This window comes from Rhopalosiphum maidis, chromosome 2 (assembly GCF_003676215.2).
Source record: "Rhopalosiphum maidis isolate BTI-1 chromosome 2, ASM367621v3, whole genome shotgun sequence".
In the NCBI taxonomy this organism is placed as follows: domain Eukaryota; kingdom Metazoa; phylum Arthropoda; class Insecta; order Hemiptera; family Aphididae; genus Rhopalosiphum; species Rhopalosiphum maidis.
In genome coordinates, this window is record NC_040878.1 from 84,344,731 (window position 1) to 84,363,261 (window position 18,531).

At 25.5% G+C, this 18,531-nt stretch overlaps 2 protein-coding genes across 3 annotated transcripts; both read right to left on the bottom strand.

Annotated features, from left to right (window-relative positions):
• Positions 1 to 3,469: 3,469 nt before the first annotated feature.
• On the bottom strand, positions 3,470 to 4,992 carry LOC113553060 (UDP-N-acetylglucosamine transporter). Its single transcript, XM_026956187.1, has one exon. The coding sequence runs from the start codon at positions 4,645 to 4,647 to the stop codon at positions 3,601 to 3,603; it is 1,047 nt and encodes a 348-aa protein (XP_026811988.1). The 5' UTR covers positions 4,648 to 4,992; the 3' UTR covers positions 3,470 to 3,600.
• A 4,636-nt stretch (positions 4,993 to 9,628) lies between these two features.
• Positions 9,629 to 18,360, bottom strand: LOC113554075 (spermatogenesis-associated protein 6). Of its 2 annotated transcripts, XM_026957753.1 has the most exons (11): positions 18,281 to 18,360; positions 18,020 to 18,157; positions 17,739 to 17,948; positions 16,535 to 16,719; positions 16,390 to 16,465; positions 14,845 to 14,899; positions 14,728 to 14,776; positions 13,743 to 13,909; positions 13,635 to 13,665; positions 13,376 to 13,540; positions 9,629 to 9,918 (listed from the first exon to the last, which is right to left on the bottom strand). In XM_026957753.1, exons 1-11 carry the CDS (start codon positions 18,326 to 18,328, stop codon positions 9,780 to 9,782), a joined length of 1,263 nt encoding a protein of 420 aa, XP_026813554.1. In that variant the 5' UTR covers positions 18,329 to 18,360; the 3' UTR covers positions 9,629 to 9,779. The 2 variants fall into 2 exon arrangements, with proteins under 2 accessions (XP_026813554.1, XP_026813555.1); XM_026957754.1 differs by lacking the exons at positions 16,390 to 16,465; positions 16,535 to 16,719.
• Positions 18,361 to 18,531: the final 171 nt, after the last annotated feature.

The following is an 18,531-nucleotide window of genomic DNA, read 5'->3' on the forward strand; positions in this document are numbered from 1 at the left end:
TCGGCAACAAAAAACGACAAATCTAGGCCGATTATATTCGGTACGTTTAGAAATTTAGAATATCTATTGACGTTGAAAACTTAAAACCGTTGATATTTTCATGACTGGTTTCATTTAATGTTTATAATACAGTGAAGTATAGTATTATACATATTATATTATGTTCTTTTTATTTAGGGAAAAAAAATTAAAGAATAAACCAATAACGGTGATTCGGTGAGACGGTGACTGCTCTGACTGTATTATAAATTATTATAATACGTACTGAATATTGCATGTGAGTTGTGACTCTATATAAAGTTTAAGTATTATACTGGGTTTTTATATAGGTAGATTACCATTTTATCCTTTAATGTTGTACATTTTAATCACCAAAACACCTATATATTTTAAGCCTGTTACCATGAACGTAAAAATGTTAGAGTATTGCAGATTTTAAAAACTAATTCTAATTGCTATTTTGAATTTCACATTTATTATTGATACGTATAACAAAATGATCAAGAAAATTATCTATTGAAAAAGATAAGAACACATACTAGTAAAAAAGACACGTATGAAAAAAAATAATATCGTATCGCTGCATAGAATATACTTACTCCATATAAGTGGTTTAAATTTAGGAATATAGTTTAAAAATCTTAAAAACTAAAATTCGTATAAATGTATAATTAAAGTAATAAACGGTGGCGAGCGTGCTGTAGAAATACTCATATTGTGATTTGTGATCAAATTTAATTTTTAAAAGAATATACCTTCATTGTTATAATTTTTTTACAGAATCATAAATTAATACGAGCTTTGAATTTATTTTTTCATTTGATCTATAGTTTGTGAGTGAAAATTGCATTATTTACGACCTTTAAATAGGTACAACCACACAAGTAGTTAAGAAAAGTATAAATTATTAAATAATAAATTTTAATATGAAAATCAAAAGTATCAATTTTTGATTTTAATTAAATAATTACGAATATTCATTATTTGCTATTGATGGTTAAAGTTGAATTATATTCAAGAAGATTGAAGAAAACGTCGATCTATATAATAAAATAAATAATCACATACAGTGTATAAATTAAAAGTTTAACTTAAATCAGAAACGATTCAACCTCCGGGCATCTTTATGGTAAATTATTTATTTAATTTTAATATTACAATTTACAATATAATAATTTAATATTAATAAAGAATAGTAGTTATTAACATTTTATAAACGCTTTTGATGTATTATTATAATTTAATTTCGATCGATCTTTAAAACTTTCTTCGTCAATGGAAATAATAGAAATTAGAATTGGAGAATAAAAATGTGCCGTGCGGTTGCGGTATTGTATGAACTTTATGTACCTATAGGCACCGAATACACCATCACCAACGTAGGTATATACAATATACATCCAAAAATTTGAAAACTCATAAGTTGGTTGATTGTCCAGTTAATCTTATATTATGAAAAAAAAAAAGGTAAGATTAGGTAAGTATATAGTTATTAATTGTTATATAGTATATTGTTGTACTAATCAACAATTTTCTTTTTATAGTTTTTCCATAAAAAAATATAACTAACTCAAATTCTCAAGATATAAAATATAGATTTACATTTTATATAACGTTTTTTATTTTGGTTTTTTACGATCCCTTAATAATATATATCGACATACCTGAATAAATATATTTATTTACTACTTACCTATATTAAATTTGTGATAATAAACTATATTAATATTACGTAGGATAGGATATACCAATAGTGAAATATGGCCCTTATTACTACTAGCGCTGTACGCTTGTGGTGAAAATATGAACTACTGAACCGTAACACAATCTGTCCGGGTGATGGGCCACCGATAGCTAACCTGTATATCTTAAACCGTGTTCACGACTAACTTTTGGAAAGGAAAAACATTTTGGGTTGCGCTATCTAGCGATGAAATTGACTGACAGATGAGGTAAATTCATCGTCCGTAAGTGAAAAACGCGACGGTAGATCGTGCTACTGTTATCGCTTAGAGATTTGATCGAACGCAAATGAATGTGAAAAAAAACGTTTCAAATATTTCGATGATTTTTCATACATATACAGCAGTCAGCAGAATTGACAATTACATAAATTCCTAAGAAACCTACCTAATTTTAATTGTTTACGGTTTATAAACCATTGTACTTTGTAAGTCAACTAATTATCAAGAAAATTCGAAACGGGCTGTTTTTCCGTGATAAAAATATTAACATATCCATTTCGATTCCAACGTAACTGCTGATCAATCTAGTTGCGTTATTTAAATTTTGAAAACAGATTTTTCGTCTTCTTTAAATCTTATTGAGAACGTTTTAACAATTGTATAGACATTTGAGATATATTAAAAAACATTAAAAAGTTAGTACCTACGTGGCTTAGTGTTCAATGTAAACACAATATCGAGGCGAGGTGTACAAATGTTAAAATGTACAATAGCGCCATCACAATGATATGAAGGAATGACAATTGTATATCTTAGCAGTGAAATAATTTTCGATTATAATTTATAAGCGACATGCTAAATTATTGATTTAATGATGTTCACGTGCGTAATTTTCATTCCGCAATAATTCTATGAAGCACTAGCACACTAATGAATCATTGTTAACGTTCATATTTAATTCCACGAATTCGAATTATGTATTCATTTTTTTTTATCACCAGAATTCTTTACAGGCATACCGTTTAAAATCCTAAAAGCCACTATTTTAAAAATTATTCTATTACTCATACATTATCATGTTTTAAGTAAAATAAATTTGCAAATTATCCAACTGGTGCCGTTAGATTCATTGTGTTTTGCTTTCATAAAAGAATTAAAATATTTAATCGTTAGAGGTTATTCAATTAACAGATACAACATACAAATATTATAATATTTAGTTATATTATGAAGTTTATGATCATAAATTTAATGTTGACATTTCCAAAAAAAGACTGAAAGATTAAAACAATCCGAAGAAAACAAATAGTTATACATATTTGATGTAAAGATTAAATTCATAAATCATAACAATAATAGAGATGAGTATATTATTTACTAACGTCTATAATATAATAATCTTATTACTATCAGTAGGTTGTCAATTATTAATATTAAAAGTTCAGTAAATATAGGTAAAAATATACGAAAACTAATATTTGAACATAATACAAACATAAGATTATTGCGCCATTAATTGTAGATAATTAAATAAAAATTTATTGTATAAACATATATTTTTAAAAAATTGTACAAGATTTTTATTTCATATTATAGTTTCTTAGTTAAAGTAACATTAGATAGATATATATATATATATATAAAAAATATAAATAAATAAATATAATATAATTTTTAAGTTAAATTAATTTTTGACTAAGTATGGTAAAATAAAAATAATTTATAATACTACAATTGTATCATTTTAAAGTTTTAAACAAAACATTTTAAGTAAAAACTACATTAAATTTAATAAAAAAAACTGTCGATGTTTATTTTATAATATACACAAACACATTATTATAAAAAATTAATTTTCTCACAGTTTTAAGTTACTTGCACAAAAAACACACTATCATAATTTTAATATACAGTTTTATGCTCTTTGCGTGGTATTTAGATTTGGAGATTTTTTTTGCTTGGTATAACTATATAAAAATATTGAACACATTACAAGCATTGTACCTACAACAAACTGAATACTAATTGTGAAATCAAAGAAATACATCGAGAAAACACACGCTACAACAATTGCTAAAGAAGTAGCAAATCCTTTTAATATATTATCAGCATATTTTACAACCATAGCTACAATAAGTCCTCCAGCTGCTTGTAAGCTTATCAAATAGGCTATGTAAAGGTCATAACCGAAAAAAAAGCCTTTGTCATTGATATTGTTCCAGTCTGTAACAAAGCACATTACAAAACCCAGTGGGATAGAAACAAAACTTAATTGGATATTTCGCATCCATATTGATATTTCAGCTCCTTTTAGTATTTTTTCAAAATAAACTCCAGCAAATCCAGACAAGCAACATGCAATGAGCGCTGCAACTAATCCAACTATTCGATTTTGATCAGGGTAAGTTTTTTGAGATTTGTCAGTTGAATTATTCAATTGAACAAGAACGACACCTAGAATCAAAATTATTAACGCAATCCATTGGTGTCGTAATAGTTTACGTTTCAAAATCAACACTGAAAAAACGGCTGTTGTAAATATTTTAAGTTGATATGTGACTTGATAAGTAGCTGCGTCCAAGTTTGAAGTGGAGACATACAGTAAATTATTTTGTATCAGATATACTAAAGATGGTATACAAACTTTCAGTGTGTCCATTGGTTGTTTAATAATTGTATTATTTAGTAACGATACAAAATGTTTCCAGGAGATAGACTCTGTGTGATATACTAGTACCAAACAAACGGAGAGCTTGAAAACCTCAGCCATGACGACAGCCGTCGACGATATGAACATATCTCCAGGCCGAGTTCGCGCATAGCGCATGCTGAGTGCAACCATGGCATTTTGAAGGGTGAGCGTCACCAAAGTGATCACTTTCAAGCTAGATTTGCGACTGTGACTGGTTTGCATAGTCTCTACTTGTATTTCTAGATCAACTTCTTCTTTTTGTTCGGTCATTAAATATGTACTTGACTCGCAGTATTTTTAGCTTACTGAAGTCTGACTATAGATCTCTCTTGGACCATTCGTCGAAACTCGAAATACCGACAATTCTGTGGAGGAGACATTGTCCGGCACAAGAGGAAAGTCAGACGAAAATATTCAAAACACAAACGTTAAGAGAATTTCACGAACTGATCGGTAAAAATGAACATAAAACCGTATATTGTCTATGTAAACGCGGGCACAGCTCGTAATTCGTAAAAAACTCACAAAAGTGAATGTGGCAATTGGCAATGGTCGGTACTCGGTTGGCACTTAAAAGAGTTGGCGGTTGCCGACTACGCGAATGTTTACGTTGATAAATGATAATGTGTATCTCGGTGGCCACCACGTAATTTTTCTATAAGATAAAAGTTCTATCTACAACCATGGTTGCTAGTTACTAGTTACTACCACGATTTAAGATTTTATTTATAAACATATATGTGACATCTGCGAAGTTTTAGCAGCTGATTAGCGACGAAACATGTCTGTTATCAAAATATATCAATAGTGATTTAGTTTTTTATATTTATTATTTATTTAGTATATTCTGATTTCTGATTTGTTATTGTTTCTAACATTCTGAATATTCTGATATTCTGCATTAGACATTTAGACGTTACTACGTTAGTACTTAGACTGTGGAGTGTAGACTGCAGTTGTGTATGTTGGCATTGTCAAGTATATTAAGTTATAGATTACTACTTTTTGATATTTTTTTTTTACTCTTTTCATCGCACAAATTATTGTTTTAATTTTGTTTTGTTTAGTAATATTTGTTACAACTTTTTGTAGGTACAGAACGCGTTTTGATTCCGACCTCCTGCTGATACATAAACTTGGTCAGTCATGAATACTAAAATAATTGTACGATTTTATCAAGTAAGTTTCAATAAACTTTTTTTAAATTTTTGATGAGAATGTTCACTACAATGTTATGGGCAGGGATAGAAACAAATCATTGAAATTTGTTGAACATACTTATGTAGTTATGTACCCACTATAAAATGACCAAAATATAAAAACATGGACTGCCTAAATCATTATTTATTCTGTTATCTTTTTCGGTACCATTAGTTAAATTTTCAAGTAGGTACCTGTAAAAAAGTTTAAAAAATTATAATCAAATGATGTTAGTTGAAATAATGTTGTTAGATTGGTAAATGCTCAATTTTTCACTGTTACTGTTTTTGGTTTTGTAATACATCTTCCCTCCAAATAAACATTTTGATCTGTACATTCCCCCTATTTTTTATTATTTAACATGAAATCATTTTTTTTTGTCGTGTCTAATTTTTTCTAGACAGAAATCCAAATATTTCGTAAATATAATGAATTATAGATGTATATTTTTGGTCATTGTCTATTTAAAATAATAAAAAGTTAATATACATATTCTATGTATATATCAATTTAAAGTACAAACTTATTTACATAATTAAAAGTTAATCAACTATATAATTAAATATTTATTCAAATGTGGGTATTTTATAAAATTTTTGATTTGATTTATAATAAAATTTTGGGGTTTACATAACTATTCTAAAACAAATTTATTTACAACACGATTTTGTTGCTTTAGTAATATTATAATATAAAAGCATCACATATCCAGTCGTGTTATAGCTAGATATTATTTGATTCTAATGTTAAAACTGTCTTATATATATATTTTCTAGACAGTAAAACCTCACCAGCCATTAATCCAGTTTCGACATGGTGTCCCAGAGATAAGTATGTACAGTTTTTTTTATGACATAATAATAATTGTGATTGGTAAGCAATTTAAAAGTATCTACATCAAATTGATGTATTACTATTGGCTCATTGAGTATTTAGGTTGTTTTGGATTAACTCGGGTAAAAATACTTTTAGCCTTTTTTTTTTTTTACCACAAAACTGTGATAATATTACATTAATACATTGTTTTTAATCAAATAAATATTTTTCTGGAAATTAAAAGTGTACAGTAATGTAAGTCAATTTTAATTTGACAATATAAACTTTCAGTTACCTACCTAATTATCATTCTATATGCAATTAGGTATATTTTAATTCATATTGTTTTTATATTTTTAATTGTTAATATTCTGTGATATTTAAACTAGAACTATTAAATATAACATAGATTGATTGAGTGATAATTTAATTTAATTGGCGACACTATTTTAGCAATTCAATCTTTGTCTCTAAATTTAGATTTCAAAACAATGATGATGTAAGTGTTAAATTAATATATATTGACCATCAATGATAGTATCTATTTTAACCTATGATATTAATATACTTAAGCTTTTCCAGTGATAATTGTAAAATAAATAAAACCAAAAATTATTACATATTTTGCCAAAAAATGCTCAACTTACTTTTAATTGTTTAATTGTTGTGTATTAATGTTCAGCTCTTTAATTTACAAGACAATGCAAAAATTAGAGGTCCTCAGCCCTAGTGATTATTATGTTTTTAATTTTCTTTTAGAATATTCTTGACTATATTTTTTGTTTTCATTTGGCAAATCTTCAATAATTGTTGGCTTTAATTCAACTGTATCTATTATTTATTAGTCTTATTGGCCCGATTAAAATTTTACTGCAAAATTATATCTGAAACTATTTACTCTTTATGATAATATTGCTATTTGGTTATTGAAATATAAGCTGGTTTTAAATTTTTTATGTTATTTATAGTTATGGCGTTAGAAAATTAAAAATGTATGTTTAACCAGCTAGTATAAATCAATTTTTAAAAAAACTGTTAACTATTACAACTTTATAGTTATTAATAATTTATTAGTTTGTAATAAAAGTAATTGGTAGTATTCAGCAATAGGCTGAAGCCTATTGTAATTCTGGTTTAATTTCATCTAATCTAGAATTATAATATGCAATTGGCATATTGATAGAAGATCATTGGATTACAAATGGTTTATCTAATCTTTATGTTGCAGATAAATCCAAGTCAACTTCGTCATCTTTTGAAACTGGTGCAGTTCAAACGATGGAGGACTATCAACTACCTACAAAATTTAAAAGAGTACTGATGGAGGATGCTGAAATAAATGCTATTAACGTATGTACATTAAAACAAATTATAATATAGTAGAAATAAGTTAAACCAACAAATTGGATAAATATTTTCCTTTTGGGTTTTAGTTTTTAGTCATCATACAATATGATTTCTACTGTATGCTATTTTAAATAAAAATTGTATTCCCAAGTTATAATAATTTTTTTATTTTCAGAGTGGTGGAGCTGAATGAAGTTTTAACTCATATTTACATTAAATATTTAGTAATAAAATTTATAAAAGCATAATGATTCAATATATTTACACAGTATTAAGGTGCTTATTTATTTATTAATAATTATAATGTTTGTATAATATATAAATAATTGTTTATTTTGACTTAATATTAATACAATTATTGATTTGAATTATTTTTTTGTTTGTTATTATATCCCATCATTAACCTTACTCGTGTTTGATGTGTATTCCTATTTTGTACAATTATTTATTATTATATTTGTTTTCACTTCCTTAGCTTTGAATATTTTTTGGTCTAAAGAAGTTTCCTTGATACTAATGGTGAAATTTATTTTTACATATTTCAGTATATTTAATGGTTATTGCTTATTTTTATGTATTTTTACAAAATTCAAAATATATGTTGAAGCTAAAATTTAAAAAAAAGTAGATTATTAATAGTATTATGCATGAGTATGTTGTTAAGTTGAAAAATCAATAATATTGTAAATATTGTAGGCACTAAATATTAAGTATAAATATATATATATTTATATATACCCAAAAAACTTCAGTTGACATTGAACGATTGTTCTCAGTGTTTAAAAATATGTTAATTGATATACGTCATAACAAGAAAAACTAAAAATGCAAAAAAAATTTAAAAAATGGTTATTCATTTTAATAATTAATACAATTTTAAAAATATACCAATTTATTCAAAACAATTTTTTTTTAGTATAATAGTACCTAATTAATTATTATAAGTTGTTAAATTTATAAATTGTATAAAAATTGTGCATAATGTTCTTGCATATTTTAATACCTACTTTTAGTATAGAAATCTGCGCTCTAGTAATAACTAATTGATTCTTATAGGTACCTGTTATAATAAATAAACTATTTTAAATTTAATTAATTATTAATAAATATGAAAATGGGTTGTTTATTTCAAACATATTTTAGTAAGAATTATAATTAAATCTGTGATGAAGTAGGTAATGATTTCATAGATACATATAAAATAGATATGAGTACTAATTTAAAATTGTATACACAATTATGAGCACTAAGATAAACTTATCCTGATTCATGGTTATAAAGTAATTTTATTATGATACATAGGTATTACATAAAAGATCAATACAACAATACAAAGGTAATATTACATAAAAGATCAATATAACAATACAAAGGTAATGTGTTCTTAATCACTTTATATTTAGATTAAGGTTTTAAACACATTATATGTTTTTACTATCATGATTAAAATAACTAGGTAGTTTATTTAGTACTTAATTAATTTTAAACTAAAATTTAAATTATTTTATTATTTTCTGTCATAACTAACTGTTACTGAAAAAAATCTTGTAGGTACTGATTTATTTGATGTTAGCCTCAAAAGTATCCCCCATCACAAATTTATCATATTTTCAATTCTCTAATAATATATTATAAAATTAACAGTCGATTGGTACCTACTATACAAAGTTGCTGATACATTTCAGATTATAATTATTTATATCTAAAAATTGTTGTGTTATATACAAAAAAATATGAAAAATTATAAACTATGTGTCTACAGTCTATGTATATTGTATACATAATTATAAAGTAGGTAAATCAATGTATTAAATATATAGTATCATATGATGTACACAATGCTTGGTCATATGAATACCAGATAAAATATAACTTATGATTGCAAGAACATCAATAGTATCTATAAAAGTAATTTTTTTCATAACTATTATTAATTATTTTAGTATTTTTTACACAATAAAACATAAAACATTACAATATTACATATTAAATTCATAAAATTTTTTTTTTCAAGTTAAAAACTATGGAAAATTAGAGAATCAGAGTAGTTGGAGATTTCTACCAAGTTGATTTGTAGTCTCTTCGTAAAGCCTCTTATAGTAATTTCTCAAAGATATTTGATATTTAACTGCATCTCCTACGGTGTCTTTCCTGTTTATTTCATTGCATATATTCCTCCTATGTTTACCAAAAGTTATACACAGAATTATTTTTAATATTACTTACTAATTAGTTATGCGCTTTAAGCATATTATGAAAATTTCATATATTTTTATCTTATTAGCCATAAATACTTGGCTAGAATTAGTTCAATTATAAGGGGGAGCATTATATACCCAAAGACTTATAAAAGGGTGATGCGGGGGCCAGTTCTCTACTCCTAATGTTTCTTTTTAGGGATATTTTATAAAATATTTATTAGTTTTTAAAAAAGCTTAGAAATATTCAAATATTATAAAGTTTTCTATATTTATAAAAAATGTGATTACTTATTTCATTATTTATTTATTTATGTATTAATGTACTATTATTGCAGTGGGACAGCGGATCAAACCAAAAAATATAAATAAGAGAATAAGACACAAAATTAAAAATATAAGGTGTGATGTCACCCCTATATAATATATTATCATATGATTTACAAGCAATCAATACTACAATGCAAAATGGAAGAAAAATAATATAGGTTTCCATATAACCCAATAAACTACCACCTATGGCTAACAATAATAAAATTAGAATCTGTAATAACAGTAACAGTAAACAGACTGCATATACATTACATAGCGAGTGTTATTAAGATAATTAATGGTATAGCCGCAGCGTAGAGATCATGACGTAACAAATAAAGGGGTAAAGAGGAGAGTATGAATGTTATTCTTTGATTATAGCATAATGATACTGGAATTAACAAGATAAAGGAGCGTAAAAGACTCCATTTTGCCTGAAGTGAGATTTAAGAGGACAGATTGATTTCGATTTCTAAATATTTGGAATTATAATTGACAGCGACCAGTCCAGTATTCCACCAGGTGCAGCGATTGTACTGGAGGATAGCCGTTTTCTTATGCTACGTCATTTATGGTATTACCTTACTACCTATGTTAATAAATATAGGTAGTGACTGATTAGTTGTTAGTCGCGATTATTGGCACTCGTCAGCATCCTTAGTACAACTCGCGTCTACTTTCGATGAACTTCTATATATCAGTAGGGGTAAATTTCGTGAACAATTCCACGGTGGTTTCAATGTCCATAGTTTGTTTATCTCTGCAATTTTGTGTCAATCTTGTGGTATAACAATCTCCAACGAATTGGACGCGGTTGATGTTGATATTATTGCAGTAATTGTCGTTCGCTTGTATTTATTTTTTTTTGTGGACATCTATGCAGCAGACTGTTTCAACGATTGCGATATCTAACAAATAGATTGTTTTTACCGGTGTTATTAAGTAGGTACCTACTAAGTAATTGGTTTTCAGGTCTTTAAACATCTACGCCCAAGGTCGGAATTCATCATGAAGATTTGACGTCATGATTGTATCTGAATTGATTGAACTCTGAACTAATTTCATTTAGCGTTTGACGTAGTTTGCAATAAGTTCATGCATATCCGAGGCGTTATAATATAATACTAGCCTGCTAGTATCAATCAAATACATAAGGTTTTAGAGCCCATTTTTTTTCTAAGCAGCATTGAGTAGGTATTATAATATATTTTAACAAGAATTTATTTCATTTTTATATTTGTATAGTAGTTTAGTAACATTTGGATTTTAATTAGGCGATAAACAGTATTTATATTTTTTTACCTTTGAGGAACGTATTTGTTTAAACTATAATATTTTACTTAAGTATTTAAATAACTATTGGCACATTTTAACATAATAAAGTTTTTTTCTATCATTATACGTTAGTACCAACGAGCTAACATACATATTATTATGTTAGATATATATTTAACGGCTATACATATTTCATACAGTTTTTATAACTGTTACTTGTTTATTATTATTTTTATATAGATTATCGTAGAACCATTTTTTAACATTTAAAATAACAGTTAATTTTTATAACTTTATATCATTGGCAAGTGATAGTAAAATTTAAATAAAGATTACGTTAACCTTTTTTAAATATACTGTCATCGACGCTTGTTGTGTGTTAATAAAATGGAATTTCGATATATTATTATTTATTATCAAATATCGCTATTATAAATGAAGACAATAAAGTTATCATATGTATGTATTATATTTAAATAGATTATCATTTAAAATACCTAAAGTATCCTGCGGGGTAATTCAAATATTTTACACGAAAAAAATAGAATGTTTAAGGTTTTTAAAAAAAATTAAACCTATTATTTTTCATTCTGTTATTCTTAATATACGAATTATATACTATGGATTATTGGTAATACACTTATGTTCTGCATGTCTGTTGGTATTTTGTTGTAACTGGAATAAAAACAGTAAGATTCTCAACAATACATCTTGCAGTAAAAATTCAGTTTTTAAATGAGATATATATAAGCTTGGTTTATCCATAATATTTTTACTATCTAAAAAAAGGACTAGGTAATTAATTCTATATTAATTTTACGCTGCACACGAACTGCGTATCAGCCATATTTAATGACTACACAAATTGCGTCCCAACGTAAAAAAAACATTATTTTCATATCATTTTACACATACTTAAGACTGTCGTAATAGCAAATTATGACTATTAGTAAATTTAAAATATTGATTTTTGTCGTTATTATGGAATTAGAAATAAGTAAAGTGAAAATGTATAGGTTTAAATAATAAGAGTGTGAAATATAATAATTAAAATAAGAAATAATAATGAAGTTATAAATATAAAATTAAAAAATTAAAAAACTTGGAACTTGAATGGAAAACCTAATCTTTTTTTTTGTGTTCTTGGCTCTAACCGTTTAAATTTTCCTCTACCAATTTTAATCTACATGAAATCTACATCCTTTCATTTGAAATTTTAAACTGATGGCCATCACACGATTAATAATGATGAGTGAATTGTTTTTTAAAAATCGGAAATTATAATTTTAAGTGAAAAATTAATATTATTATTTAGAAATTCAGATTTGAAATGTGTGTATCTTTTAGTATAAGTATCTACATTTTAATCAGGAAATAAAAAAAATTACTAGTGGTATGTAATTATTATTTTTAAAAACAATTTTGGGAAACTTTTATAAGTTCCGTCCACAAATATTGAATCAACTTCACTTAAAAATTTAAAAAATTCAGACGCAATCCGTGTAGTTGTTTAGATAAAGACTGGTGCAATTCGTGTACCCAGTTATCATTTTTTTTTTTATTTCGGGACGAAATTCGTGTGCAGCCTAATTTTAGCACCCCTCTTTATATCATTATCACTAGTTAGTAGTTACGTTAATGTTAGCTAGATTAAAGTATAAAAATACTATCATTAAACATTAAGTAAGGTAATATATGTTTATTATATGTCTAAGAACTATCCATTTAAAAATAATTTTGGACGACAACAATTCTGTTTAATGTTTTTTTAATTTGTATACAGGTAGTATATAGATTAACTATTAATATTGATAAACGCAAAATAAAATGTTGAAATATTATGATTTTACCAGCTAGGGCTTAACATACAGCCAGGCATTCCGCATTTGCAGCTGTACACATCCAAATGTAAGCGAGCTTTAATCTTTGGATTTATTTTCTTTGGTTCTTCGTCTGATTTCTCAAGTATTACAGGGATATTCGTGTTTTTTTCTTCATATTTAGGATCTTCATCACTAATAAATATTTATATTAACAATTAAAAATATGAATAAATGCAGATAGCACTGATAACTTATACATTTATCTATGAAAATACTTTATAATTACCTTGTATTTATTGATTCAATAGTACTGCTGCCTTTTAGATAAACAATATTTTAAATGTCTAAAAGAATTAAAATTATAATGTTAAACTAAAAATTAAATTTTACATACTATTATTTAACTTTGATTTACAGCACTTATAGTGATGTGCTCCAACGTTGAATTTCGCTTTTATATTTTTACGAAATTTATTTGATGTAATTCCCGTATTTTTGCATTCATCATTATCCAAAGATTTATGTTTCAAATTTAAAGACTCCTTAATAATTTTACGATCACTAAAATAGGTAGACGCACGTGAGTTTTAATAGTTTTGTATTATTTATATTTTTACTAGGTAAAACAACAGATAATACTCCAGTTCAACTACCTAATAAAACTATAAACCTAGGTAAGTAATACTAGATATTAGATACTACTTATTATATAGACACAGCTGAGCAATTTAATAATTTATTTTAGTTAAATTTAAAATTATTTTAAAATATAAATTAGTTTTAATGTGTAACTAATTTAGATAAATATTAATTTAGTATAAAATAAATAATTATTATAAATGTGAAAATACTTTTTTAATTACAAGAATCATCGATTATATTCTAATAATAAAGTTTATTCAAAGTTGTGGTCAGTTATTAGATCGTTTTCTTGTGTTTATTAATTGAGAACTTTTATTATACAATCTCCAACTATACGTGAGCACTTGGTACCTAGGTACTGTGGATACCTATTGTACATTATAAATGTTTTTTAAGCTGATAGATCTCATATATTTAATGAAAATAATATTAATATGTTAATAGATTTTCACAATTAATTTCAGTTATAGAAAATAACTAAGTAAAGTTAAAAATTGTTTAACCAAAAGCCACTAAGTTGATAGTTTACCTTCCTTGATATTGTTTTTAAATAATGTACACTTTTTTAAATAGTAAGTTAAAAGTTATTGAAAAAAGTAATTTTATTTTTAACTTTTTAATTAGTTAGTAGGTACATTATAGCTTTATAGTTTTATACATTGGCGTACCTAGTATATACTTACCTAAATGGATATACCTATAATTATTTTAATAAAAATTATGTTTTATTGTTATACCTGGTTTCTTTTATATGCTCGTTTATTTTGGATCCATTCACATCTTCGCCTATATTGTTAAAGTATATAATGTTATAAATATGATTAAACGTTAAATAAATATACTTTTTAACTTACAGTGTTTGCAAGATTTTTTTGAACGACTCTCCAAATCCGTTATGTTATTATTGGTCTAATAAATAATAGGTAATTATTATATAGGTTAGGAATGTAGGTACTAGGTACATCAAATATTATGAATGAACAGTGGTCGAAATAATTTTTAAAAGAAGTGTGATGGATGCATTGTATCTTGTATAACTATAACTTATTAAAAATGTTGCTCAACAGAGTAGGTTTTTTGATATTTTTCAGTAAAAAGTTTAATATTCATAAATAATAAATTAGTAATTTGATGTAAGCAGTGTAACCTGAAGTATCTCTTTATTTTGAAGTATAATTCTGTTATTGTATAGGAATTATTGGATATGGGAACATATAGGTAATAATATATAAAAGTATAATGTTTGAATTTTACCTAACCCATAAGCATAACATAACATGTTGTGTTCATAAATCATATAATTAATATTTGTAGTAAATAGATAATTACTATATTATTATAAATCAGTAATCACGTAATGTACTAGCATTTTATTAAGAAATTAATTTAAAATTAGTATTTGTATAATAAATCATATTACATATCAATCTAAAATTAGGTAATATTCAGATCATTAGTCTTAAAAGTACAATGGTCAAATGTTCAAACGTCAAGGTCTAATTATTGACATATTTTCTGTCATAAATATTATACTGAGTGATTCTTTTATGAAACAGTAATTTTTTTTCGAGAACTATAAACGTTTTTGAAAATATGTTTTTTTCATAGTTGCTGTCAATAAAAAACGACAATTTTTTACTATTTTTTATCATTATTATTTTTTTTAAGTTTTTCACTTTTTTAACGACAATATGCAATTTTAATAGCATTTTCTAAGCAAAATATTTTTCAGGGTACTTCGATGCATAAAAATTTAAATTTGGACGAGTAGTAGATTAGAATCATTAGATACATTTTTAAAGTTTTTATAAAATTGAAAATCTTTCCGAAATTGTTATACCTATACATAAATAATATCAAGATTTATTTTGAAGCACTATGACTATGTATTATCTTTAAAATTAAAGGTCCACTATCTACCATTAGGTATTAAAACAATAATTATTCTTTAATATATATTATAATTTATGTATTATAAATCCAGCCAATGCAATGATTGGAACTGGTTTATAATGAAATATTTTAAAATAATTAATAGGAATCCATACTTTTTAATGAAGAATATCGGTTTTAAAATGATTAATAAATAATTTTGTATTTACTTCTGCTATTATTTTTTCGGGTTTATCTAAGGAATAAGTTTTGATAAGCAAATATTATTGTTGTCTATAGTCGTTTATTGCTCATCAAGTCTTGAAATTGAAATGGATATTTTATTTTTATACAAAATATAACCAGAGTCGAAATCAAAAAAACATAATGTACCTATAGGTACCGGTTCATGCAGTTTAATTGTCAGCTTTGCTGGTAGTTTAATTTAAGTGAATAAATTAATACATTTTATTAAGAGCAAACTAATACTTAACTAAGTAGGTAATATAAATTTAAATTGATGTTACCTTTATTCTTCTTAAGCAATATAGTTGGCTATCTGTGTCTGTATCTGAATTATTATTTTTATCGTTGTTAATTGTCCTATATTAAAGTAATATAGATAAGAAATTAAATAACAGAGTATTGGTATAATTGCGTATGCTATACAACCTATTTTCTGTTTTTTGTGAGCATGGTGAATTTATGGTTTTAGAGTGATGAACTCTTTTCATTCTGTTTGGCTGATTTGGCGTTTCTAAATATTGTGGTGAGGAATGATTTGCACATGAAATTACGTTTATTTGTTCTGTCACACTGGTCTTGGTGATCAGAGTAATTTTTGGTGAAATGGTTCCCTATGATTAACCATTGTTATTATTATTATTAGTATAGTTGAATATTATCATGTATTATGCACGTTGTTCATTATACCAATTATGATGTAAACAATGGTCATGAATTTTTTAATTATTTAAAAATCAGTAGATATATATTATAATTAATATAGTTAAAAATAACTAATTTTTAAGCTAAACAAAAAGAACGAACAATTTAAATCATGTAAATTTCATAGGTAATAGTTTTCATAAGAATTTGATGCTTTTTTTATTTGATATAAGTATATAGATTTTACCCTATGAATTTGTCCAATAGATTCGATAAATATTTAAAAATTGACTTAAAAAATGTTGATTTGCAAATTCTTACACTAATTTGCAATTAGAATTTGCAAAATAATTGTATATTTGTTGAATTAATCAAACAGTTTTGGGGGTGGGGGACGGGGGTGAACTTCATAGGTTAGACCGCGTATGTAGTTTCCTTCTTATAAACGCATAATAACATATTAACTAAGTCTAATGTTGAAAATAATTATCTATTTTACTTTGTATTTTTAATATTTGAGTACATTTGCTAGTGACAATGACCAATGTTAAATTTAAAGGAAAAAATCGACTCGTAGTTTTCTTTTAAATTTTAAAACAAGTTAAGAGTATTTTAAAATTATAAGTTTATTAAATATTAAATATATTATTTAATATATAACGTTTGTTATCATATGCACTAAATTTTAACGGGATATTATTTTTTTTTTTTACGTTGATCTTTCAATAGGGATTTTATATAAGGAACCTTGTATGTACGTTAATTTTAAAAGTATTTTAATTTACTAAATTACAAGAGATATTAATTAAATATACATTGTTTATATTAGGCAATGATCATAAATCATAATAATATAATATGAATGTTTTGAATTGAATGTTTTTTACTTAAAAAAAAACTTATTAAACTCGAACATTTATCTTTACAATTATTTAAATATTATTATTATTTATTATATTCATTATAGTCATTGTACCTATATACTAACCGGAAATAAAGGTTCATTTTTCATGAGCAATGCCAATTCGCCATTTTTACTCAATCGGCTACGTTCAGGGTATAATACTTCATCGACATAGGAGCTGTATGTGGCTAAAGTGACCTGTTTCTTTTTGTAGGCTTGCACTAATGCTATTCTCATGCATTTTTCTTCTAAAACTTTCTGAATGTCTCTCAAGTTTGAGAGTTCTGCAAAGGTCTATAATATTAAATAAACAAATAAAAAAATTAAATAAAAGTAATTGAAACATAGAATTAGTCATATTTTACTTTGTGGAAGTTAAATTTTTCGTTGAAAACTAAAGGAAATTTGGGTTCTACATATGATGTACTATTGTTACACCCAAATAACCAAATATCGAGATATATCATTCCTTTGGGACATATCCATACACCAGGACACGTGACCTATAGTTAAGTATAAGTATTTGATATTATCGATTAACTTTATTGAATTTCTCATCAAAACCATAATAAAATAGTAAATAATATCAGTGTATATTAGTGTTATAACTGATTAATGATACTCACGTCTAAAATATTTAAAACTACACATATACTAAACGATTTACACGACATGATCGGCAACAATATACGTATGAGTATTTTAGTATGTCAGTACGCGATAATGTGAACGAATAACAGTCGAACATTCCTACATAGCACTGAATACAGGACGTATACTTGCGTGTTAAGAGCTTTTACCAGTGTATCCAGGGCAACGTGCTTTTAGGTATATACAACACTAAGACTTAAGACGTAAGATGGTTCAATAATAACTC